This window comes from Malaclemys terrapin, chromosome 21 (assembly GCF_027887155.1).
Source record: "Malaclemys terrapin pileata isolate rMalTer1 chromosome 21, rMalTer1.hap1, whole genome shotgun sequence".
Lineage (NCBI taxonomy): Eukaryota > Metazoa > Chordata > Testudines > Emydidae > Malaclemys > Malaclemys terrapin.
Window position 1 is genome coordinate 18,037,288 of NC_071525.1, and position 25,161 is coordinate 18,062,448.

General features: G+C 62.1%; 2 protein-coding genes across 3 annotated transcripts; both read left to right on the forward strand.

Moving 5' to 3' along the window:
• Positions 1–265: 265 nt before the first annotated feature.
• Positions 266–4,468, forward strand: ETFB (electron transfer flavoprotein subunit beta). Its single transcript, XM_054011220.1, has 7 exons — positions 266–367; positions 472–627; positions 1,010–1,168; positions 2,098–2,160; positions 2,516–2,674; positions 3,796–3,977; positions 4,279–4,468. Exons 1-6 carry the CDS (start codon positions 266–268, stop codon positions 3,964–3,966), a joined length of 810 nt encoding a protein of 269 aa, XP_053867195.1. The 3' UTR covers positions 3,967–3,977; positions 4,279–4,468.
• A 1,412-nt stretch (positions 4,469–5,880) lies between these two features.
• VSIG10L (V-set and immunoglobulin domain containing 10 like) lies at positions 5,881–13,833 on the forward strand. Of its 2 annotated transcripts, none has more exons than XM_054011316.1 (11): positions 5,881–5,945; positions 7,558–7,890; positions 8,110–8,373; positions 8,503–8,787; positions 9,249–9,503; positions 10,170–10,442; positions 10,592–10,879; positions 11,381–11,494; positions 12,297–12,358; positions 12,487–12,630; positions 12,751–13,833. In XM_054011316.1, the coding sequence occupies exons 1-11, from the start codon at positions 5,885–5,887 to the stop codon at positions 12,841–12,843; spliced, it is 2,172 nt and encodes a 723-aa protein (XP_053867291.1). In that variant the 5' UTR covers positions 5,881–5,884; the 3' UTR covers positions 12,844–13,833. The 2 variants fall into 2 exon arrangements, with proteins under 2 accessions (XP_053867291.1, XP_053867292.1); XM_054011317.1 differs by having other exon boundaries at positions 10,173–10,442.
• The last annotated feature ends 11,328 nt before the right edge of the window (positions 13,834–25,161 follow it).

A 25,161-nucleotide genomic window follows, 5' to 3' on the forward strand; every position in this document is an offset into this window, starting at 1 on the left:
CGCTCGGACGCCTGGGTCCCTGTCCCGCGGGGGAGGGGGGGCGCTCGGACGCCCGGGTCCCTATCCTGCAGGGGGCGGGGGGGAGCGCTCGGACGCCTGGGTCCCTGTCCCGCGGGGGGGCGCTCGGACGCCTGGGTCCCTGTCCCGCGATGGGGGGGGGAACGCTCGGACGCCTGGGTCCCTGTCCCGCGGGGGGCGCTCGGACGCCTGGGTCCCTGTCCCTCGGGGCGGGGGAGCGCTCGGACGCCTGGGTCCCTGTCCCGCGATGGGGGGGGGAACGCTCGGACGCCTGGGTCCCTGTCCCGCGGGGGGCGCTCGGACGCCTGGGTCCCTGTCCCTCGGGGCGGGGGAGCGCTCGGACGCCTGGGTCCCTGTCCCGCGATGGGGGGGGGAGCGCTCGGACGCCCGGGTCCCTGTCCCGCGGGGGGGCGCTCGGACGGCTGGGTCCCGCGGTGACGCTCTGCCCCCCAGGTGCGGGTGCGGCCGGGCGGCGGGGTGGTGACGGACGGGGTGAAACACTCCATGAACCCCTTCTGCGAGATCGCGCTGGAGGAGGCGGTGCGGCTGCGGGAGCGGGGCCTGCTGCAGGAGATCGTGGTGGTCAGCTGCGGGCCGCAGCAGTGCCAGGTACCATCCCCCCCGCTCATATAGACATCTCCCCCCCCCCCGCCTTCTTACAGACTCTCACCCCCCCTCCCCCCGGTGCCAGGTGCCACCCCCCCAATGTTTCCTGACCCTCACCACAAGCCAGGTACCAGTCCCCTCCCCCTGATGCCCTCCCGCCCCTCTCCAGCTTCCCTCCCACCCCCAAGTGCCAGGCCTCACCCCTATTGGCAGAGGGAGAGCTGCTGACCCGCCCCCTCCGGCTGAGAGGCCAAGGGCTGGGCGGACCCCGGGGAGCCAGGCCCCGCCCTGGAGTCGGGCCCATATTTGGGGGACCATGTGTTGGGTGGGTCGGGATCCAGGGGCTTTCCTGCCTGTCCCTGAATTCGAACTCTGCCTCCTGCAGGAGACCATCCGGACCGCGCTGGCCATGGGGGCTGACCGGGGGCTCCACGTGGAGATCCCAGCCCCCCAGTACGAGAGCCTCGGCCCCTTCCAGGTGGCCAAGATCCTGGCGGCGCTGGCCAAGAAGGAGGGGGTCAGCCTGGTGCTGCTGGGCAAGCAGGTGAGTTCCCCTCCCCCGCTGTGCCCCACGGGCTCATCTACTCCAGTATCCCGCCTCCTCCCTGCCCCCCACCCTGCCCGCTCAGCCCCTCGGGCCCATCTACCCCGGTATCCCTCCTCCTCCCTGCCCCCCACTCTGCCCGCTCAGCCCCACGGGCCCATCTACCCCGGTATCCCGCCTGCTCCCCGCTCAACCCCACAGGCCCATCTACCCCAGTATCCCGCCTGCTCCCCGCTCAGCCCCACGGGCCCATCTACCCCGGTATCCCGCCGCCTCCCCACTCAGCCCCTCGGGCCCATCTACCCCAGTATCCCGCCTCCTCCCTGCCCCCCATCCTACCTGCTCAGCCCCTTGGGCCCATCTACCCCAGTATCCTGCCTCCTCCCTGCCTGCCACCCTGCCTGCTCAGCCCCACGGGCCCATCTACCCCGGTATCCCGCTGCCTCCCCACTCAGCCCCACGGGCTCATCTATCCCAGTATCCTGCCTCCTCCCTGCCCCCCACCCTACCTGCTCAGCCCCTTGGGCCCATCTACCCCAGTATCCTGCCTCCTCCCTGCCCCCCACTCCTCCCTGCTCAACCCCACGGGCCCATCTACCCCGGTATCCCGCCTCCTCCCTGCCCCCCACTTCTCCCTGCTCAACCCCACGGGCCCATCTACCCCGGTATCCTGCCTACTCCCCGCTCAGCCTCACGGGCCCATCTACCCTGGTATCCCGCCTCCTCCCTGCCCCCTACTCCTCCCCGCTCAGCCCTACGGGCCCATCTACCCCGGTATCCTGCCTACTCCCCGCTCAGCCCTACGGGCCCATCTACCCTGGTATCTGGCCTGCTGTGCCATCCCGGCTCGTGACACTGCTCCCTGCGGCAAGTGATGGGAAGGGGCCCAAGGGGCCCGTCCAGGGTGTGACTTGTTTTCTCCTTCCCAGGCCATCGACGACGACTGCAACCAGACGGGGCAGATGACGGCGGCGCTGCTGGACTGGCCCCAGGTGGCTGCCCCCTGGAAGCTGCGGGTGGGAGGATCCCAGCAGCGGGGGGTTGGGGGGTGGAAGGAGGGGGAGGATCCTGGCAGCGGGGGACTCTGGGAGCTGCGGGAGGTGGATCCCAGCAGTGGGAGGCTCTGGGAGCTGGGGGGAGGGAGGGAGGATCCCGGCAGCGGGGAGTTCTTGGAGCTGGGGCGGGGGGGAAATCACAGCAGCATGGGGCTCTGACAGCTGCGGCGGGGGGGGAGGGTGTTTGGATCCTGGCAACGGGGGGCTCTGGGAGCTGCGGTGCGGGGGGAGATCCCAGCAGTGTAGGATTCTAGGCGCTAACACCCCCCCCCCTCCCTCCGTGCCCCTGCAGGGGACCTTCGCCTCGGCGCTGACGCTGGAGGGGGAGCAGCTGACGGTGGAGCGGGAGGTCGACGGGGGGCTGGAGAGCATCCGGCTCAGGCTGCCGGCCGTAGTGACGGCCGACCTGCGGCTCAACGAGCCCCGTTACGCCACCCTGCCCAACATCATGGTGAGGGGAGGCTGTCTCTGGGGTGAGGTGTTGGGGGTGGGGGGGGCTGCTTATACCAGGACCCCTCCCCTGGCTCAGAGATGCAGCCACCTCTGGGGCGGGGCAGGGGCTGGTTATATGGGGACCCTCCCCCCGGGGGGTCTCGCACAACTCTTCGCTAGTGCCAAGCCACAAACCCCTCCGGGTGCTGGCATCGCACAACTGGTATCCTGGGGAATACCCCAGAGCCATTCACCCAGGAAAAGGAGGGTCTGGCATCCGGCCTGGCACCCCACATCTGTACTCTCCAGCCCTGGGCGGCTGCCTGACCAGTGTAAGTTCATTACCTAGGCCGGCCCCCTCTCGTTGCGGACAGGACACGCACCAGCCTTTGTAAATCGAGCGGAGGTTTCCTGAGCGCCCCGTTTTAGGGAAAGCTCAGAGCCGATTAACCCCCTGAGAGCTGGATGGTACATGATTGGTCGCCGTCAAAGGGCAGAGAGCAAAGAAAAGAGAAGCTAAAGGCCCAATGTCAATCTGACACCGTCTCACACTGGGGAGGATTGAGATCTGCCACTTTCTCACCCCGCTGCATGTTGCCGGTTTCCGTCCAATACCAGGACCAGGCTCCTCGGTTGAAGTTTTCTCTTCCCCGGCGCTCTGGGTGGGGGTCCTGTGTGTGTCAGTAGTGTATTTCATGCAGCAAAATCTCATCCCCTTGTGTGCCCTGGGAGGGTGTGTGTGTTTGGACAGAACAGAGGGTTTCAGCAGATCGTAGATGCCTTACCCGGCCCGCTCCCTATGGAACATCCCAGCCACGCTGGAGTGGTGAATACGGGGGTTACCAGGGGCTGTTTGGAGGTGCAGCATGTCACCGTAACAGCCACACGACACCAGACCACAATATCGGAGTTACCTGTGCGGGAAATGTCAGGAACTGGAGCCTGATGGGACTCCTGGGTTCGCTCCCAGCTCTGGGAGGGGAGTGGGGGTCTACTGGTTAGAGCAGTGGGGGCTGGGAGCCAGGACTCCTGGGTTCTCTCCCCAGCTCTAGAGGGTGAGTGGGGTCTAGTGGCTAGAGTTGGGGGAGGGGAGGGGTTGGGAGCCCGGACTCCTGGGTTCCACGCCTGGCTCTTTCCCAGAAAGCCAAGAAGAAGAAGATTGAGGTGCTGAAGGCGTCGGACCTGGGGGTCGATCTCTCCTCCCGGCTGGCCGTACAGTGCGTGGAAGAGCCGCCCCAGCGCCAGGCCGGCGTCAAGGTGGAGACAGTGGACGACCTCGTGGGCAAGCTGAAGGAGGGGGGCCTGATCTGAGCCCCCGGCCGGTGAGTGCGGCCCCTGGCCACAGCTCTCCCCTTGCAGACACTGACAGTACTGGGAAGAGAACCCAGGAGTCCGGGATCTCAGCTCCCCCCCCTCCCCCTCCCCGGCTCTAATCACTAACCCCCCCTCCCCAAGCTGGGGAGCGAACCCAGGAATCCTGATGCCTAGCCTCTCCCCCCCCAGCCCTCCTCTAACCACTAGAGACCACTCCCCTCCCAGGAATCCTGCTCCCCCGCCCCCCATAACCCCTGGAGTCCCCATCCCCCCCCCCACTGATCTCTCTGTGGCTTGTTTCTCTTCCAGCCCCTCCTGGAGCCGCTGCGCCCGGCTCTCCTGCTGCTGTGACGGGCGGTGCCCTGGGGGTCCCCGTCCTCGGGACCTGGCACCGCCCCCCATGATTGTAACCGTGCTGCCTTCCGGCCCCGCCGGCTGTCCCTGAGCGCTGCTCCCTCAGCCCCGGTGCTCGAACCATAAACCCCACTGGGTCTTTGGAGAGTCGCTGTCCGTCTGTCCTTCGGCCGGCCCAGCCGCGCCCGGGGAGGGGCCCTGGCTTTGGGGGGCCGCCCAGGCCCAGAGGCAGAGTTTGGGAGGGACTGAGGGGGGGTTGTGGAATAAGGGTGGGGCGTACGGGGACTTGGGGAGGGGGGATTATGGGCAATTTGGGAGTTGGGTTTATTGTAGGATGGGCATGGCTTGGGAAGACAAGATGGGGCTTAGTGGGGACGAGGAGGGGGTGCAGATTACTGGGGGAAGTGGGGGGGGGTTGGGTGGATAGTGGTCTGGGGGTGGGGCTTGGGAGGATGTGGGGGTGTTCTTAGAGGAATGATGCCCGGGAGCTGCTGCAGGGCCCCCCAGGGAGACGCGGACGGATGGGTGCCCCTCACGAGAGCCGGGATCGATCCCGGCTGGGCAGCTCCTCCCCTCACTCCTAATCCAGGATGTGGGGCCCAGTGGAGGGAAAGCAAAAGGGGCGGATCCTGCTGTTCCCCTGTGGAACTCCCTGCCGCTGGATGCCCCTAGGCCTGACCAGACTGCGAATGTTCATCCTCCCGTGCCACTCTCCCTGCTGATGTAGCAGAGCCCCTGGGGGGGGGCGAGAGGAGCCCCCCGGCAGCTACAGCCCGGCTCCCCCATCTTCCTCTGCCGCAGCTGCCCTGGTCAGGGCCCATCCTGGAGGAGACGGCCGCACCCCATCCCGGCTCCGGTCCCCGCCCTGCTGCAGCCCAGCCCTGGGTGGGGACTTTCACAATGGGTTCATCAGTTCAGTGCCCAGGAGGGGGGGAGGAGCCCCCCAATCCAGCATGAGAAGGGGGGTTCAGAGCATCCTGGCAGCAGGGGCTGGCAAGGGGGGTCCCTGGAGGGGGGAGGAGGTTTTGGGTGTGTACGGCTGTCGTCGCCCCTTGAGTGGGGCCCCCTGCTCGGGGTGGGGGGGTGTCTGGGAGTATATCTGCTTCAAAGCCGAAGAACTGGTCCCACACCTTTCACCCCCCCCCGCCCCATATGCACAATTTTCCCTGCCCTGCATTTGGGAGCTGGGCCCTGCTGCAGCCACTTCTGGGCTGGAGCAGCCGCATATAACGCTGCAGGGGGACAGTTTGCTCAGATGCAGTGAGGGGCGGGGGAGTCGAGGAGCACCCCCCCAGAGAGCAGAGCACAGAGGTGATGATGCTTGTGGCTAATTACAGCAGTTGTTTCTTCCCCCCCCCCCCCCCCCCCCCCGGAGCTATTGCTAGAAAGGTGCCGACCCCTCCCGGGCAGCCTCCTCCCCCCGCCCCGCCGGCTTAACCGGTTCCTCGCCCGCCTCGCTGGGAGAATGAGCCTTTGTCCGCCCTTCTCCCCCCCCCCCCCACCCGGGTGTTTGTGTCCCGGCCCCTCCCCCCCGGCCAACTTCCCCCCCCCCGCCCCTGTCATGGCCGGCAGGTGCCCGGACACCTGGGCCGGCGCCGCCCGGCTCCTGCTCCTGCTGCTGGGTGAGTGCGGGCTGGGGGGGTCCTGCCGGGAGGGGTCAAGGGGGACCCGGCCCCTCCCCCGGGACCTGTGGGGGGGCAAACGCGGTCCCAGAAACGTCACTACGGGACAGACTCGCTCCGGGAAGATTCACCGGAGCCGCCCGGGGACCTGTCCTCCCCCCGCCCCGTAGTGACCCCCCCCCCCCCCCCCGCGAGGGATTCGGTGCCCCCGGAATTGGGGCAGGGGGAGGAAACTAGACCCCTCCCGCCCAGAGAACCCAGGAGTCCTGGCCCCGAGCACCCCCCCCACTATATCCCCCCCCCCCCCTCCGAGAACCCAGGAGTCCTGGCTTCCATCTCCGCCCCCCCCCGTAACCACTAAACCCCACTCCCCTCCCACAGCAGCAGGCCCTCTTTGACCCCCCAGGGACCCGGTGAATCAGAGTCGCTGCGAGCGCCCCCCCGCCCGGTGCCCGCTGGGCTCAGCCACCCCATGTCTGCCAGCGCCTCTCGCGGCCTCCCCCCCCCAGCCCCCACTCAGCCCACAGCCTCTGAGCCCTGGCCCAGCCCGCGGCCAGCCTGCAATCGCTGGGCTGCTTCCAGGGAACAGTAGGGATGGCTCATCCCAGTGTGGAGATGCAGCCACCTCTGGGGCGGGACACCTGGGGAACAGCCACATATCAGATCACATGGGAATTGCTCACCTGGCACAGAGCTGCAGCTGCCTCTGGGGCGGAGCAGCTGGGGAACAGCCACACATAACGCCACTCGGGCACAAGCGCGCTAGAGTGGAGGCCGGGAAGGGCGGAGGATCCTGTGTTAAATCCAGCCACAGGAGGGATCGGGCAGTAGGAAATCACCCTCCTTTGGTTATTACCAAATCACCAGGGCCAATGTCCTGGGGCCTAACGGCCGCGAAGGAGCCAGGCTGTGGGTCGGGAGAGCTGGGGTAGGAGGGGGGAGCCCAGGGCTGGCAGGGGGCTGCGGGTCGGGAGTGAGGGGCACCGGCAGAGCTGACCTGCCCGATTCCTCTGCATTGATCTAGTTTGGGACAAGGCAGCTGCTCCCATCAATGGCTCCTTCTCCTCCTGCCCCCATGCAGCTGGGTCCCTGACTCATCCGGGGGAGGCCTCACTCCCGACCCGCAGCCCCCACTAGCCCAGCCCTGGGCTCCCGCCCCAGCCCTGCAGGTGCCCCTCACTCCCGACCCGCAGCCCCCTGTTAAACCAGCCGCCCTGCCGTGTTCTGCCGATACCCCCCCCCCCCCCGTGTTCTGCCGATACCTGTCAGGCCTGGCTCTGGGAGGGGGGTGGGGTCCAGTTGTTATAGCTGGGGGGAGCTGGGAGCCCGGACTCCTGGGTTCCATCCCCAGCTCCAGGAGGGGAGTGGGGCCAGTTGTTATAGCTGGGGGGAGATGGGAGCCCGGACTCCTGGGTTCTGTTCCTCCATTGCCACTGGCTGCCCATAGCTGGCACGTGGGATGGGGGGATTCAGTCCCTGTGTTGGGGGTGGGAGGACTGGACCAGCCCCTTGGGCAGATGGCAGGGAAGGGCAAAGGCTCCCTGGACCCCTGGCTGGGGTGGGGGGCGGAACCGAGCCCAGAACTGACCAGCCTCCCTCTGTCTCCCCCCAGGCCCCACACTCCCCTTCCCCCTCCAGCTGCCCCCCAGCCCCCTGGAGGTGTTGCTGGGGGGGAACCTCTCGATCCCCCTCTCCTACCCCCCGGCCCAGCCGCCCCCCAGAATCGTCTGGCAGAGGAACCTCACGGCGCTGGCAGATGGACGCCTGGGTCCCAACGGCTCGGTGGCCGTGGCCCCGGCCTACCAGGACCGGCTCAGCGTGGACCCCCAAGGGGGGACGCTCACCATCGCCCCCGTGGCCCTGCAGGACGCCGGCCCCTACACAGTCGAGGTCTTCCCGCTGGGGGGCCAGGTGTGGAGGGGGGACATCCAGGTGGAGGTGTACGGTAAGTGGGGGCGGCCCGGATGCCTGGGTTCTATGCTGAGCCGTGGGAGGGGAGTGGGGTTTAGTGGTTGGTGGGGGGGGGGGAGCTGGGAGCCAGGACACCTGGGTTCTATCTCCCCTCTGGGAGGGGGGGGGCAGGTCTAGTGGATAGAGAAGAGGGGGAAGGGGCTGGGAGCCAGGACACCTGGGTTCTCTCCCCATGCCAGTTTCCCCCCCACAGAGCTGGTAGGGAACGTCTCTGTGATGCCCCCGTCACTGGCGGTGAACGAAGGCACCGGGTCGGCGGCTCTCACTTGCGCCCCCGTGCGGGGCACCGTCACCTGGACCAAGGACGGGCAAAGCCTGGACCAGAACCCCCGGTACCGGCTCTCGGCTGGGACCCTCCAGATCAGCCGGCCCGACCGGAACGACAGCGGCACCTACAACTGTACCGTGTCCAACCCATTCAGCACAGGCACCGGCACCGCCCAGATCCGGGTCTATTGTGAGTGGAGGCCGGACGCCGGGGCAGATGGGCCTGGGGTGGGGATCCCGGGCTGCCTTGGCCAAGCGGGGAGCAGGGGAGACCAGACTCGCTCCCCTGGTTCTGACTCGGTTCTGGTTCCCTTCCTAGACGGGCCGGAGCCCCCCACGATCAGCGTCTCGTCGGACCGTGACCCGGATCCCCGGCGCTACGTCCGGGTGAACAGCACGGTGGGGCTGGGCTGCCGGGCCCCGTCGGACCCCCCCGCCCAGATCTACTGGAGCCTGGCCGACGCCAGCGACCCCCTGGTCCCGGCCCAGCCGGACCTGACGCTGCCCCGGGTGCAGCTCAGCCAGGCTGGACTCTACTCCTGCCTCGCCAGCAACCCGCAAACCCAGCGCCAGCTCCGCGCCACCCTGATCCTCACCGTCACCCGTGGGTGCCGCCGGGCCCTTCTCCTCCAGGGGGCGCCAGCTCCCATCTGTCCCCAGGGTGGGGGCGGGGAATGGGGCACGGGCCTTTCCCCTCTAGGGGGTGCCAGGTTCCCAGCCAGCCCCAGAGCAGGGACTGGCTGGCTCAGGGGGGCGGGAAATGGGGCACGGGGCTTTTCCCCTCTAGGGGGCGCCGGGTTCCCAGCCAGCCCCAGAGCAGGGACTGGCTGGCTCAGGGTGGTGGGGAATGGGGCACGGGGCTTTTCCCCTCTAGGGGGCGCCGGGTTCCCAGCCAGCCCCAGAGCAGGGGATTGGCTGGCTCAGGGGGGTGGGGAATGGGGCACAGGGCCTTTCCCCTCTAGGGGGCGCCGGGTTCCCAGTCAGCCCCAGGGCAGGGAATTGGCTGGCTCAGGCGTGGGGGAGGGGCTATGGGGCTGATCTGTTTCTCTCTCTCTCCTTCCCCAGAGATCCCCCCCGGATCCCCCTTCTGCTCCCTGGACTCAGTGGCCAATGGCACAGCCCTTCGCTTCCTGTGCTCCTGGCCGGGGGGCTCCCCGGCTCCCAGCCTGAGTCTGCAGGGGCTGCCGGGGGGTGGGGAGCAAGGGGTTGGCCCCACCCTTGAGCGGACCCTGAGCTCCCCTCCGCCTGCCCTCAATGGTACCCGGGTCACCTGCCTGGGGAGACACCTCGCCGCAGAGGGGAACTGCAGCATGACACCCGGTGAGACCCCAGCCCCACTGCCGGGGTGCAGTACCGGCTTCGGCCATGGGGGGCAGCATTGGGCTTGGGCACTGACCCTGACCCTAATTCTAGGGAGGGGCTGGCGCCCCCAGGGGGAACGGGCAGGGGTCCCTGCCACATAGGCGGGGCATGGGCCATGTCAGCAGAGTTGGTGTCCAATGGATGGGCGGGACGGGAGGAGTGAATGCAGGGGAGAGGCCTGGATGTCCAGTGGGTGGGGTGTGAATCGAGTGGGCAGGGTTAGCATTCAATGGGTGTGGCCTGGAGTGTGAGGGTGGAGCTAAAGTCCAGCTGATGGTGACAGGGCCAGGATACCATGGGTGGGGCTAGCATCCAGGGGGCGGGGCCAGGATACCATGGGAGAAGCTAGTATCCAGAGGGAGGGGCCAGGGTACTATGGGAGGAGCTAGTATCCAGGGGAAGGGGCCAGGATGCTATGGGTTGGGCTGGCCTCCAGGGGGAGGGGCCAGGATACTATGGGAGGAGCTAGTATCTAGGGGGAGGGACCAGGATGTTATGGGTGGAGCTAGCATCCAGGGGGAGGGTCCAGGACTCTGTGGGTGGGGCTAGCCCCAAGGGGGAAGGGCCTGGATGACAGGGCGGGGTTAACTCCACCCAAATCAACCCCCCAACCCCCGCCCCCAGAAGCCCCCTCGGGGGTCTCTCTCTCATTCCAGGCCTCCCTGGACCCTGGGGGCACCGTCCTGCTGGATCTGCAGTGCCAGGGCACCTACCGTCCCGTGGAAATCGCCTGGGCGTGGGACGGGGCGCCGCTGGGTCCAGGCGGGCGGTACCGGGTCAGCGCCGACGGGGCCCGACTCACCATCAGCAACTTCACGGCCCCGCAGGACCTGGGGGGCTACTCGGTGCGGTGCCAAAACCCGCTGGGCTCGCAGGAGAGTAACCTCACGCTGACGGGTGAGAACCCTGGAGTCCTGGTTCCCAACCCCCCTCCACCACTGCTATAACCACGAGACCCCACTCCCTTCCCCGAGCTGTGGATGGAACTCAGGAGTCCTGTCCCCACAGATCTCCCCCACGCCTCTAACCCGCCCTCCTCCTTGCAGGGCCGTCTGTCTCCAGCTGGAGCCTGGTGCGTGGGTCGGAGCCCGGCTCGGCCCGGCTGAGCTGGGCGGTACCAGAGGGCTCCGTGGTCACTGGGTTCTTGATCCAGGTCCCGGGTTCCCCCGGGGGCCGGGCGGCTGGGGAGTGGCAGACGCTGCAGACGCTAGGGGGCGCCACTCGCTCCAGCACCGTGGGCGGGCTCCAGCCCCACACCCCCTATTCCTTCCGGCTGCTGCCCCTGCTGGGTGCCCAGGCTGGGGAGCCCAGCCACACACAGACGCTCCTGCCAGGTGAGTACGGGGGTGCTGGGAGCCCAGACTCCTGGGTTCTCTTTCCAGCTCTGGGAGGGGAATGGGGTCTAGTGGTTAGAGCAGAGGGGCTGGGAGCCCGGATTCCTGGGTTCTATCCCCAGCTCTGGAAGGGGAGTGGGGTCTAGTGGTTAGAGCGGGAAGCTGGGAGCCAGGAGTCCTGGGTTCTCTTTCCAGCTCTGGAAGGGGAGTGGGGTCTAGTGGTTAGAACGGGGGACTGGGAGCCAGGACTCCTGGGTTCTATCCCCAGCTCTGGAAGGGGAGTGGGGTCTAGTGGTTAGGGCGGGGGACTGGGAGCCAGGACTCCTGGGTTCTATCCCCAGCTCTGGAAGGGGAGTGGGGTCTAGTGGTTAGAGTGGGAGGCTGGGAGCCACGAGTCCTGGGTTCTCTTTCCAGCTCTGGAAGGGGAGTGGGGTCTGGTGGTTAGGGGGCGCTGGGAGCCTGGACTCCTGGGTTCTCTCCCTGTCTCTTCTCTCTCTGCAGCCTCTACCCTGAGCCCCGGCGCCATCGCGGGCATCGTGTTGGGCTCGATCCTGGGCATGATCCTGCTCCTTGCCCTCCTCGTTCTGCTGATCTGGTTCCTCCGGGCGCGATGGGGTGAGTCCAAAGTCGGGGTCCCCCCACCCCCAGAGCATCCCGGGAAGGAGGTCTGGGGGCAGGATACGCTGCTCCCAGCCAATCAGATGCAAGGGTAGAATTGCTACCTTAGTCCCAGCCAATGGGAGGGAGGGCTGCTCTTATCCAATCAAATGCAAAGATTGGAATCACTGCCAACCAGAAAACAAGTGGGGAATGGGGTTGCTAAAATATGTGCTGACCAATCAGATGCAGGGATGATCATTGAGCTGTTTCTAGCCAATCAGATGCAAGGGGTGGGATTTTTCCCCAGGCTTTGGCCAATCACATGGCAAGGGGGAGTCACTGTTTGTTGGCCAATCAGTTGCAAGGGGCGGAGTCATTGAGATGTTGTCCAATCACAGCCAAAAGGCAGAATTAGTCTCCTGTTCTCAGCCAATCCGATGCCAGGATGGGCTCAGTGGCATTCTACTGCCCAATCAGGAAGATGGGGCCATTGTCATTGGCCAGTGAGCACCAAAGGTTCATGCTGCCATTAACCAATCCAAACGCACTGGCTCTGGTATTATCAAATTGGGATTCGGGGGGGAGGAGGGAGGATGGACACATGGGTCTTCGGGCACCAGCCAGTCAGAATTCACTGTTTCAGTTGGGGAAGGGGGGCTGGTACTGGCCAATCAAAATACAGGGAGATGGAAAGGGGGGGGGGTGCCCTGGCACCAGCCAATGAGAAGCAAGGGTATCAGTCAGTGGTCTTACCACCAGCCAATGAGAATTGGGTGCTCCTGGCACCAGCCAATTGGGTTCCTTTTCTCCATCGTAGGAAAGAGGGAGAAGATGCCCCTGACCCCGCCTGGGACCCGCCAGCATTACCTTCCCCGTCAGGTGAGTGCGAGGGGGCGGGGCCAGATGGGGGGCGGGGCCTAGTACTGGGTTTTGCCGAGGATGACTGACCCATGCCTCAGTTTCCCCATCCTGAAGCGGGACGCTGATGACGCGTCGCTCTCTTCCAGTTCCCGAACGGGAGAGAATCCGACCCCGTAGAGCCCCCGGCCCACCCCTCCCGGGCGTCTTCGCGCTGCTTCTGGGGGGATGGCGACGTGTCCTCCATCAGCTACGAGGAGCATCTGCGCATCCATGGCCCCCCCGCCCCCTGGGTAAGTGCCCCCCCCCCGCAGCACAGTGCCCCCTGCTGCTCCCCATAGCCCTGACTGCCAGGGGAGAGCCCCCACCCTGCCCCCCGGCTGTACGTCTCTCATTCACCTTCCTTTTCCCAGCCTGGGCTTCCTGGAGACAGCAGAAGCCCCGGGCTCCCATCTCTGGCCAGCTGGCAGGGCCCCAGGACAGCGCGCAGTGCCACGCGGGTGTGACTGGCACGGGAGAGCCAGCGTGGGAGCCAGGCGTCCGGGAGAGCCTTATAGGGGACTGAGTGCCAGCAATGAACCCAGGTGTCCGGGAGGCATCGATAGAATGGACTGAGCCTGTATAGGACGAGGCTCTCTGGAGCCCCCCTGAGTGCCCCTGGCCCTGTGCTGGCCCCGCAACCTCCCCAGCACTGACTATGGGACTAGGAGGGGTCCTGGCCAGGAGGGGGCGGGACTTCCTGTCTTTCTTGGTGTGCTTGGGGAGAGGGTGGGACTTCCTGTTTTTGCAAATTATCTCAGGTTATACATGGCTCTGATTAGATCTCTGGAGAGAGAGAGAATTACGTCTGTCTGTGCCTGCATCCCCCAACCCCATCCACACCCCTTGGTCCACCCATCCTTCCATCCATCTCTGTCCACATCCATCCATCCTCATACACAACCCTCTACCTTTCCATCCAGCCATCCATCCTTCCTTCCTTCCCTCCATCCATCCATCTCCGTTCACATCCATCCATCCCCATTCACATCCATCCATCCCCATACACAGCCCTCTATCCTTCCATCCATCCACATTCATCCTTCCTTTCTTCCTCCCTCCATCCATCCATTCATCCATCTCCATCCACATCCATCCCCATACACAGCCCTCTATCCTTCCATCCGTCCACATTCATCCTTCCATCCATCCCTCCATCCTTCCTTCGATCCATCTCCATCTCCATCCTTCTCTCCATCCATCCTTCCATCTCCATCGATCCATCCTCCCCCCACCTGTTACACGGTTGAAGATGCCTGGTTTGGCTGACTGGGGGCGGGGTGGTGAAAGGAAGGACGGGAGATTGGCAGCGGGTGTTTTGGCAGAAGGTGCCACTGTTACAGGTAACAGAGAGTCCTGTGGCATCTTTAAGACTAACAGATGTATTGGAGCATAAGCATAAACTGTTACAGATGTTGATCTATTTTGTGCGTAACAGTGATTTATATTTTCAATAACGTGTTTCTGGAACTTTTCTTGCCAATCCAACCCCTCCCTCTGGCGCCTGCGGTGGAGGCTGGTGTCTGTTGACTACCTAGACCGGCCTGAATCCACTGGGAAAGACTTGTGATTGGGGAACATTTTCTTTTAAACCCGATTAACCTGTGGAACTCCCTCCCACATGATATGAAGGCCAGGAAGAGCCTGAAAGGACTGGAGTTGCCCCCTCCTCGGGGAGGGGACGAGCCCTGCTGGGTGTGTTTTCCTGGCTGCAGCCCACGCTGACCCCCCCATCTCAGCCCCTCCCCCCCAGGGTCCCCCAAACTCCAGCTCTCTGCACCCCCTCCCGCACAGACAATCCGTCCCCTCCAGACTGATGGACTCTGGATTTGAATCATGACCTCAATGCTGGGCTGCGTGGGGCCCCAGCCCCAGGCATGCGTTTGGGGGCAGCCCCCAGGCTGGCTGCTCCCATGGGGTGGAAGGGAGGGTAACAAACCAGGGCAGGCCAGGGAAATGAGAGAGACCCTCAAGTAGGAGGTGGGATAGCAGGGGGCTGCGGGTCGGGATTGAGGGGCACCAGACGGGGGGGCAGGGCTGGGATACGGTATCTGTGCACATAGAAACGGGTGCAAACAACTAATAATAGAACCCAAGAGTCCTGGCTCCCCCCAGGCCTCCCCCAACACGCTAGACCCCACTCCCTTCCCAGAGCTGAGGATGGAACCCAGGAGTCCTGGCTCCCAGCCGCCGTCCCGGCTCTAACCACTAGACCCCCCCTTCCCTCCCTGAGCTGGGGACAGAACCCAGGGCGTCCTGGGTGGTGGTGGGGGGGCCTGCGGCAAAGGGGGATCTGTGTCCGTGCTGTGGGGGGTTCCCGTTGTTAGGCCCCCACTAAGTGGCCATTGGCTGCCAGCTTCTCGTCCCCCTCCACCCCCACATGCTGACCTCTCCCCCTCCCCCATCCTCTGCAAAATGATCCCCTTGGCCACAAAGTGCCTGAGCCCAGCAGTTCCCCGCGTCCTGAGTGTCCCTCACTCCCGACCCGCAGCCCCCTGCTAGCCCAGTGCTGGGCTCCCCCCAAACCCTACAGCTCTGCCGGTGCCCCTCACTCCCGACCCGCAGCCCCCTGCTAGCCCAGTGCTGGGCTCCCCCCAATCCCTACAGCTCTGCCGGTGCCCCTCACTCAGTGCCGCGTTTACATGGCACCAATGGAGCCGGGCCCATGCTCAGAAGGGGCCCCGGCCTGTTCCCCTTGCACTGTTCCCCCGAGACCCCGCTGCCCCCCTCCCCCCCACCATTTGCTTCTCTTGGCCAGCCCCCCCAGCCAGCCAAGGGCTCCTCCCCGTGCCCTGGCTCCACCCCCGCTCCTCTCTGCCCCCTGGCTCCTCCCACCAGCTCCTCTCCACCCCCTGGCCCCAGCCCCTGCTCCTCTCCGCCCCCTGGCTCCTCCCACCAGCTCCTCTCCACCCCCTGACCCCAGCCCCTGCTCCTCTCTGCCCCCTGGCTCCTCCCACCAGCTCCTCTCTGCCCCCTGGCCCCACCGCCTGCCCCTCTCTGCCCCCTGGCTCCACCCCCGCTCCTCTCTGCCCCCTAGCTCCTCCCACCAGCTCCTCTCCACGCCCTGGCCCCACCCCCGCTCCTCTCTGCCCCCTGGCTCCTCCTACCAGCTCCTCTCCACCCCCTGGCCCCACCCCCGCTCCTCTCTGCCCCCTGGCTCCTCCACCAGCTCCTCTCCACCCCCTGGCCCAACCCCCTGCCCCTCTCTGCCCCCTGGCTCCTCCCACCAGCTCCTCTCCACCCCCGCTCCTCTCTGCCCCCTGGCTCCTCCCACCAGCTCCTCTCTGCCCCCTGGCCGGACCCCAGTGCCCCTTCGGCTCTGGTCAGTCTCTGCTTCCCACCACCTGTGAAGCCCCACCTGTCTCCCGGAGCTGAGCCACCTGGAACTGGTGCAGAAGAATGGCCAGTCTAAGCCAGTTGAGGGGGGAGGGAGGGGGCTCCCTCCATCCCACCCACCATCCAGTTCCTCCCCCACCAGCCATCCCCTGCCCCCATCCACCCACTGACCCATTCTCCCCCATCCATCCTATCACACCACCAGTCCACCTCCCCCTCCTCCCTCCACCCCCACCATCTTCTCACCCTCCAGCCAGCCCTTCCCCCACCCTTCTTCCTCCATCCACCCCCACGCACAACCATCTATCTCCACACACACCCCTCCATCCATCCATCCTCATCCCCTCCAACCAGCTACCCCAACCCCCATCTATCTCCACACACACCCCTCCATCCATCCATCCTCATCCTCTCCAACCACCCACCCCCAACCATCTATCTCCACACACACCCTGCCATCCATCCATCCCCATCCCCTCCAACCAGCCACCCCCAACCATCTATCTCCACACACACCCCTCCATCCATCCATCCTCATCCTCTCCAACCACCCACCCCCAACCATCTATCTCCACACACACCCCTCCATCCATCCATCCTCATCCTCTCCAACCACCCACCCCCAACCATCTATCTCCACACACACCCCTCCATCCATCCATCCTCATCCTCTCCAATCAGCCATCCCCCAACCATCTATCTCCACACACACCCCTCCCTCCATCCATCCATCCATCCCCATCCCCTCAACCAGCCACCCCACCCACCCCCCATCTATCTCCACACACACCCCTCCATCCATCCATCCTCATCCTCTCCAACCAGCCACCCCCACCCCACCCCCCATCTATCTCCACACACACCCTGCCATCCATCCATCCTCATCCCCTCCAACCAGCCACCCCCACCCCACCCCCCATCTATCTCCACACACACCCTGCCATCCATCCATCCTCATCCCCTCCAACCAGCCACCCCAACCCCCATCTATCTCCACACACACCCCTCCATCCATCCATCCTCATCCTCTCCAACCACCCACCCCCAACCATCTATCTCCACACACACCCTTCCATCCATCCATCCATCTCCATCCCCTCCAACCAGCCACCCCCAACCATCTATCTCCACACACACCCCTCCATCCATCCATCCATCCCCATCCCCTCCAACCAGCCACCCCCATCTATCTCCACACACACCCCTCCATCCATCCCCATCCCCTCCAACCAGCCACCCCCATCTATCTCCACACACACCCCTCCATCCATCCTCCCCACATAAGAACGGCCAGACTGGGTCAGACCGAAGGTCCATCCAGCCCCGTATCCCGTCTGTCGACAGCGGCCAATGCCAGGTGCCCCAGAGGGAAGGAACCGAACAGGGAACCACCAAGTGACCCATCCCCTGTTGCTGCAAACAGAGGCTCGGACCCCAGCCCCACACCAAACGCCAGGCCTGCGATGCTGCTTTTATTGCATTTTATTGGAAAAAGGATTTTCGTGAATTAGTTTTGATGATCTTTTTTTCACGTCGGTCCCCTCCCCCGCCCCCCATGGAGTTTTGACAAATTAAACAAAAGGGCGTTTTGATCAAAGGAAAATCGAGCGAATCAACCGAGAGACCCCGGCGAGTCCCTCGTGAGGGGGATCCGGGGGGCATGGGGGGGAGCTGCCCCCCACGGCCCCAGACCCCCGGTGGGAATGGAAGACAAAGTGGCTTTTTAGTGGTTTCTTGCAATAAAGTTTTTTTCCTTTTTTTTTACAATAGATTTTTTGTCCTTTTTTTCCCATTTGTGTTGCAAACGTTGAGGTACAGAATCGAGCCGCATGCCCTGCCCCCCGTCTCTCCCATGGCCATCACGCCTGGCCTCCTTTGGGGGGGCTGCTGCAGTCCCTGTGGCCTGCCCCTAGTCCTTCCCCGCTGCATTCCTCCTGTTCCCTTCTCCGATCCCTCTCTCCCCGGCTACCCCTCCACTCCCTCCTCTGCTTCATTCCTCCTTTCAGTCCCTCTCTCCCCAGCTACCCCTCCATTGCTCCGTTCCTCCTCCTGTTCCCTTCTCCAGTCCCTACCCGGCTACCCCTCCACTGCTCCGTTCCCTTCTCCGGTCCCTCTCTCCCCGGCTACCCCTCCACTGCTCCGTTCCCTTCTCCGGTCCCTCTCTCCCCGGCTACCCCTCCACTGCTCCGTTCCCTTCTCCGGTTCCTCTCTCCCCGGCTACCCTTCCACTGCTCCGGTCCCTCTCTCCCCAGCTACTCCTCCACTGCTCCGTTCCCTTCTCCGGTCCCTTTCTCCCCGGCTACCCTTCCACTGCTCCGGTCCCTCTCTCCCCAGCTACTCCTCCACTGCTCCGTTCCCTTCTCCGGTCCCTCTCTCCCCGGCTACTCCTCCACTGCTCCGTTCCCTTCTCCGGTTCCTCTCTCCCCGGCTACCCCTCCACTGCTCCGGTCCCTCTCTCCCCGGCTACCCCTCCACTGCTCCGTTCTCTTCTCCGGTCCCTCTCTCCCCAGCTACCCCTCCACTGCTCCGTTCCCTTCTCCGGTCCCTCTCTCCCCGGCTACCCCTCCACTGCTCCGTTCCCTTCTCCGGTCCCTCTCTCCCCGGCTACTCCTCCACTGCTCCGTTCCCTTCTCCAGTCCCTCTCTCCCCGGCTACCCCTCCACTGCTCCGTTCCTCCTCCTGTTCCCTTCTCCAGTCCCTCCCTGGCTACTCCTCCACTGCTCCGTTCCCTTCTCCGGTCCCTCTCTCCCCGGCTACCCCTCCACTGCTCCGTTCCCTTCTCCGGTTCCTCTCTCCCCGGCTACCCCTCCACTGCTCCGGTCCCTCTCTCCCCAGCTACCCCTCCACTGCTCCGTTCCCTTCTCCAGTCCCTCTCTCCCCGGCTACCCCTCCACTGCTCCGTTCCTCCTCCTGTTCCCTTCTCCAGTCCCTCCCCGGCTACTCCTCCACTGCTCCGTTCCCTTCTCCAGTTCCTCTCTCCCCGGCTACTCCTCCACTGCTCCGTTCCCTTCTCCGGTCCCTCTCTCCCCGGCTACCCCTCCACTGCTTCATTCCTCCTCCCAGTCCCTTCTCCGGTCCCTCTCTCCCTTGGCTACCCCTCCACTCCTTCACATACTCCATTTCTCTTTTCACTCCGTTGGGCATTCCCTTCATCCTGTTGCTCGCCTTCCTCTCCTCCATTCCTCTTTTGCCTCCCACTGCAAGGTGCACCCCATCCCCTCCCACCATTAACCTGCCCCCCGGGCCTGAGATCCCAGCAACGCCCCTAGGTGGAGAGAAACGGACTCCCCAATCTGGGTCACCTGCAGCAGCCACTCCCCCGCCAAAGCTCTTCCCCCTTGACAAAACCAGCCACCTCCCTGGCTCTGGGAGAAACCAAGTCAGGAGCCAGTCCCCGCTTTGCACGAGCGCCGAGCGTGCAAACCAAAAAGGAGGCCACCTGGGCGATTTCCCCTTCTCTAGCTGTGTTTTGCACGGTGGTAACATATGGCTCGCACCATGTTTCCACAGTCCGCACCCCGATTACACCTGCTTTGCACAATGTTCACCCCCTGTTTACACAGACTTGACGTTAGGGTTACAGAGGTCTTGCCCCAGGTTTATACTCAGTTTCCACCTGCTTTATGCATGTTTACACACACTTGGCTGAGAGTTAACACCACATTTACCTGTACTGTCCACACCGTGTCCACACAGTTTACCTGTGCTTCGAAAACAGGGCGTGACATGTCTTTTGCACAGACTAGACCCGCTGCCTGCACCAGCCTTGCACAGTTTACGCATGGCTTTACACCTGGTTTACCCGCAGGTTGCAAAACCTTTACACCCTGTTTGACAGGTTCACACATTCGGTGGGCGCCGGTCTACGCCTCGCTTCCACAGAACCGACAAGGAGTTTGCATAAAATACCCACTCGGCTTGCACATACCGTACCTGAAATGTACACCATGGTTACGTGGGGCTTGCACTTGGTTTACTCAGGGTTACATAAAGAAGAACAGGAGTACTTGTGGCACCTTAGAGACTAACAAATTTATTAGAGCATAAGCTTTCGTGGACTACAGCCCACTTCTTCGGCTGTAGTCCACGAAAGCTTATGCTCTAATAAATTTGTTAGTCTCTAAGGTGCCACAAGTACTCCTGTTCTTCTTTTTGCGGATACAGACTAACACGGCTGTTACTCTGAAACTTGTCAGGGTTACATGCTCTTGTGCATGTGGTTTAAACCCTGTTTAGATGATGGTCATAAAACGGGTACACCCTGTTTCCGCATGCTTTACCCAGGGTTTAGCTATGGGGGTTGTTGCACGAGCTCACATTCTGTTTGCATGTGCTTTACATGGCACTTACAATTGGCTTGCATGTAACTGACTCATGCTTTACCCAGACTGTACAACTCATTTGCATGGATTTGCATCTGCTTGACCCTGAATGGACCCACGCTTTACGGTGAGTCCGCAGGCCCTGTACACAAGCTGGTTTACCCAGAGCTTACGCCTTGCTCCTCCATTGTTTGCACATCATTTACTCAGAGTTTGCACCTTGTTTACATAGGTTTGACCTGTCGTTGACGCCTTGGCTGCATACCGTTTACCCCTCGTTCGCCCCTGCTTTACAGACAGCTTACGCTATGGTTACGCATTGCCTGCACCGCTTTTGCACAGAGTGTGCTCCTTGTTTGCACATGCGTGACACCGGTGCACACAGGTGCAAATCAAAGTCTCCCCAGCCACTTGCTAGAACACCCACCCCAACGGAGTCACTCCGGACACGCACTGAAAGCAGACGCTGGCTGCCACGTGTCTATATTAACTAGCATTGACGTGTATTGCACGTGATTCGTCGTGTTATGATACAGTATGGCACATGGTTTGCATATTTACTAACTATAGCGTGGACATGTAACTCACATGCTTAGCATGTGTTAGTGCACATGATCTCCATCCTTAGGAATCTCCTTCCTTAGAGGTTTTTAAGGTCAGGCTTGACAAAGCCCTGGCTGGGATGATTTAGTTGGGGTTGGTCCTGCTTTGAGCAGGGGGTTGGACTAGATACCTCCTGAGGTCCCTTCCAACCCTGATATTCTGTGATTCTGTGATCTCTGCACATGGCTGTGGCAGACATATTGTTTACATGTAGTAGCGGGAGACTTACATGTGATTTCCACACAGTTAACAAATGATTTACTCATGGGTAATGCATGCTTTGCTCATGCTTTACACAGTGGCTTACCCATGATTTGCATGAAGTTTGCACATAGTTTACTTGTGTTTTGCACTGTGTTTACTCATGGTTTGCATACGGTTTACTCATGCTTTACATATGGCTTACTCATGATTAGCATGTGTCTTGCACATCTGGCTTTCAAATGTTCACTCATGAATTACACATGCTTTGCATATGATTTTCCACACTGCTCACTCCTTGTTTGCAGGTGGTTTACTTGTCTACACATGATTTACTCATGGTTTACACATGCTTTGCACATGGTTTACTCATAGCGTACATGTACTTTAGATCTTATTCATTGTTTGCAAGTGCTTTGCATTGTTTACACATGGTTTACCCATGCACTGCTACAGACTAGGGACCGAGTGGCTAGGCAGCAGTTTTGCAGAAAAGGACCTAGAGGTTACAGTGGACGAGAAGCTGGATACGAGTCAACAGTGTGCCCTTGTTGCCAAGAAGACTAATGGTATTTTGGTCTGTATAAGTAGGGGCACTGCCAGCAGATCAAGGGACGTGATCATTCCCCTCTCTTCAGCATTGGTGAGGCCTCATCTGGAGTACTGTGTCCAGTTTTGGGTCCCACATTACAAGAAGGATGTGGAAAAATTGGAAAGAGTCCAGAGAAGGGCAACAAAAATGATTAGGGGGCTGGAGCACATGACTTATGAGGAGAGGCTGAGGGAACTGGGATTGTTTAGTCTGCAGAAGAGAAGAATGAGGGGAGATTTGATAGCTGCTTTCAACTACCTGAAAGGGGGTTCCAAAGAGGATGGAGCTCGGCTGTTCTCAGTGGTAGCACATGACAGAACAAGGAGCAATGGTCTCAAGTTGCAGTGGGGGAGGTTTAGGTTGGATATTAGGAAACACTATTTCACGAGGAGGGTGGTGAAGCACTGGAATGGGTTCCCTAGGGAGGTGGTGGAATCTCCTTCCTTAGAGGTTTTTAAGGTCAGGCTTGACAAAGCCCTGGCTGGGATGATTTAGTTGGGAATTGGTCCTGCTTTGAGCAGGGGGTTGGACTAGATACCTCCTGAGGTCCCTTCCAACCCTGATATTCTATGATTTACTCGTAGCTTCCATAGGCCTTGCACATTGTTCACGCGTGCTTCACATACGGGTTACCCATCGGTTACATGAGTCACTCGCTTAAATCAGCTTTACAAAGTGTCTGCACACAGTTTGGCACTGTTCACCGATACATCAGCCGGCCCTTTCACGTGGCTTGCACACGCTTACAAACTCAGCATCTAGTTTCACTGTAACCACAAGGTAAAGCACGTGAACAACCTTGCAAAACCGACGGAAACCGTTATTTCACTCATGGAAACTCAATATTAACACCAGGGGCTTTTAGCAACGGAAATAACAAAGTGTCAGAACCCAGGTGCCAGGGAAAGAATTCAGAAGCCGTATTCTGGGCTACGCACTCCAAAGACAGAGGAATATTGCCGAGTTACGTGGAGTGACTCCAGATTACCCCTAGGGGAGCTAAGATCCGAATCCAGCCCTGAGCTCCGAACCATTGTGCAACTTGGGCTTTGAGCGTTCCCATAATGCCCTGGGTGGAGGAAGCCATGTTTTTGTCCCATAATTCCATGCAAGCAGCACGAGCTTTCAGGCTGGCAAATGAATCCATTTACACATCCGAAGTCGGTTGAAATCTGCTCCCCTGCCTCACAGGAAACGCCCCCGTTGCCAGGAGTCAGATCTCAACTCCTCCCACGTGCAAGGCCTCGGTCGCTCACCTGGCTTGAGACGGCCGAGCAGGACGGAACGGAGGAAGGAAGGATGGATGGAGGAGCATGGGGGTGGATGGAGGGATGGAGCTGTGGATAGAGGGATGGAGGAGTGTGTGTGGAGATGGATGGACAGACAGAGGGGTATATGGATGGATGGATGGAGTGTATGCAGGTGGATGGATGGAGGGGTATTTGGGGATGGTTGGATGGGTGGATAGCGGGGTGTGGAGTTGGATGGATGGATAGACAGACTGGGGGTGTGTTTGTGTGATGGATGGGGTATCTGGGAAGGGTGGATGGCTAGACGGATGGACAGACGGAGGGTGTACCTGTGGATAGATGGATGGATGGAGGAGGTATTTGGGGATGATTGGAGGGGTGTGTGGGAGATGGATGGGTGGATAGCGGGATGTGGGAATGGATGGATAGACAGACCGAGGGGTGTGTGTGTGATGGATGGATGGAGGGAGGGAGGGGTTTGTGTGGGGATGGATGGACAGACGGAGGGGTGTATCTGTGAATAGATGGATGGGCGGGAGGGAGGGGTTTGTATGGGGATGGATGCGGTATCTGGGGAGGGTGGATGGATGGACAGGGATGTCGGGGGGGGATGGGTGGATAGCAGGTTGTGGGGATGGATGGATGGATGAGTATGTAGACATATTGATGGATGATAGACGGAGTAGTGTCTGGGGATGGAAGGATGGAGGGATGGAGGGAGGGGTTGTGTGGGGATGGATGGACGGATGGACAGAGGGGTGGATGGATGGATGGATGGATGGAGGGGGTATTTGGGGATGGTTGGAGGGATGTGTGGGGGATGGATGGATGGATGGAGGGAGGGGTTGTGTGGGGATGGATGGACGGATGGACAGAGGGGTGGATGGATGGATGGATGGATGGAGGGGGTATTTGGGGATGGTTGGAGGGATGTGTGTGGGATGGATGGATGGAGGGAGGGAGGGGTTGTGTGGGGATGGATGGACGGATGGACAGAGGGGTGGATGGATGGATGGATGGATGGAGGGGGTATTTGGGGATGGTTGGAGGGATGTGTGGGGGATGGATGGAGGGAGGGAGGGATGGGCTTCTGTGGGGATGGATGGACGGATGGACAGAGGGGTGGATGGACGGATGGACAGAGGGGTGGATGGATGGATGGATGGATGGATGGAGGGGGTATTTGGGGATGGTTGGAGGGATGTGTGGGGGATGGATGGATGGAGGGAGGGAGGGGGTATTTGGGGATGGTTGGAGGGATGTGTGGGGGATGGATGGAGGGAGGGAGGGATGGGCTTCTGTGGGGATGGATGGACGGATGGACAGAGGGGTGGATGGATGGATGGACGGATGGACAGAGGGGTGGATGGATGGATAGATGGAGGGGGTATTTGGGGATGGTTGGAGGGATGTGTGGGGGATGGATGGAGGGAGGGAGGGAGGGGGTATTTGGGGATGGTTGGAGGGATGTGTGGGGGATGGATGGAGGGAGGGAGGGAGGGGTTGTGTGGGGATGGATGGACGGATGGACAGAGGGGTGGATGGATGGATGGATGGAGGGGGTATTTGGGGATGGTTGGAGGGATGTGTGGGGGATGGATGGATGGATGGATGGATGGAGGGATGTGTGTGGGATGGATGGATGGAGGGAGGGAGGGGTTGTGTGGGGATGGATGGACGGATGGACAGAGGGGTGGATGGATGGATGGATGGAGGGGGTATTTGGGGATGGTTGGAGGGAGGGAGGGAGGGAGGGGTTGTGTGGGGATGGATGGACGGATGGACAGAGGGGTGGATGGATGGATGGATGGAGGGGGTATTTGGGGATGGTTGGAGGGATGTGTGGGGGATGGATGGAGGGAGGGAGGGAGGGGTTGTGTGGGGATGGATGGACGGATGGACAGAGGGGTGGATGGATGGATGGATGGAGGGGGTATTTGGGGATGGTTGGAGGGATGTGTGGGGGATGGATGGATGGATGGATGGATGGAGGGGGTATTTGGGGATGGTTGGAGGGATGTGTGTGGGATGGATGGATGGAGGGAGGGAGGGGTTGTGTGGGGATGGATAGACGGATGGACAGAGGGGTGGATGGATGGATGGATGGATGGAGGGGGTATTTGGGGATGGTTGGAGGGAGGGAGGGAGGGAGGGAGGGGTTGTGTGGGGATGGATGGGGTATCTGGGAAGGGTGAAGTTTAGCTCCCTGCCCCGCCTCTTCTGCCTGCAGCCCCGCCCACACCCCGCCCACACCCCGCCCACACTCCACCCCAGGCCATGCCCATATTCCACCTGCTCTGCCCCAGGCCCCGCCCCCGTGTGGCCCCCTCCCCGCTTGGCCTGCCCGCTGCTGCTTGCCGTGTCCCTCCTCTCCTCCCCCCTCTCCTCCAAGCTCCCCCCACCCACAGGGATGCCGTGAGTGGCGGGCGGGGGGCGGGGGGGGGAGCCTCATTGGGGAGGGGTTGAGGAGAGGGACAAGGC

What these genes read in the sequence shown, in the direction of transcription:
- ETFB (XM_054011220.1), top strand. Translation starts at nt 266, where the DNA reads ATGGGGGGGGGAACGCTCGGACGCCTGGGTCCCTGTCCCGCGGGGGGC. An exon ending in TGGTGCTGCTGGGCAAGCAG is followed by an intron (nt 1,169 to 2,097) that starts GTGAGTTCCCCT and finishes TCTCCTTCCCAG; the next exon opens with GCCATCGACGACGACTGCAA. An exon ending in CGCTGCTGGACTGGCCCCAG is followed by an intron (nt 2,161 to 2,515) that starts GTGGCTGCCCCC and finishes GTGCCCCTGCAG; the next exon opens with GGGACCTTCGCCTCGGCGCT.
- VSIG10L (XM_054011316.1), top strand. Translation starts at nt 5,885, where the DNA reads ATGGCCGGCAGGTGCCCGGACACCTGGGCCGGCGCCGCCCGGCTCCTG. An exon ending in CATCCAGGTGGAGGTGTACG is followed by an intron (nt 7,891 to 8,109) that starts GTAAGTGGGGGC and finishes TCCCCCCCACAG; the next exon opens with AGCTGGTAGGGAACGTCTCT. An exon ending in GTTCCTCCGGGCGCGATGGG is followed by an intron (nt 11,495 to 12,296) that starts GTGAGTCCAAAG and finishes TCTCCATCGTAG; the next exon opens with GAAAGAGGGAGAAGATGCCC.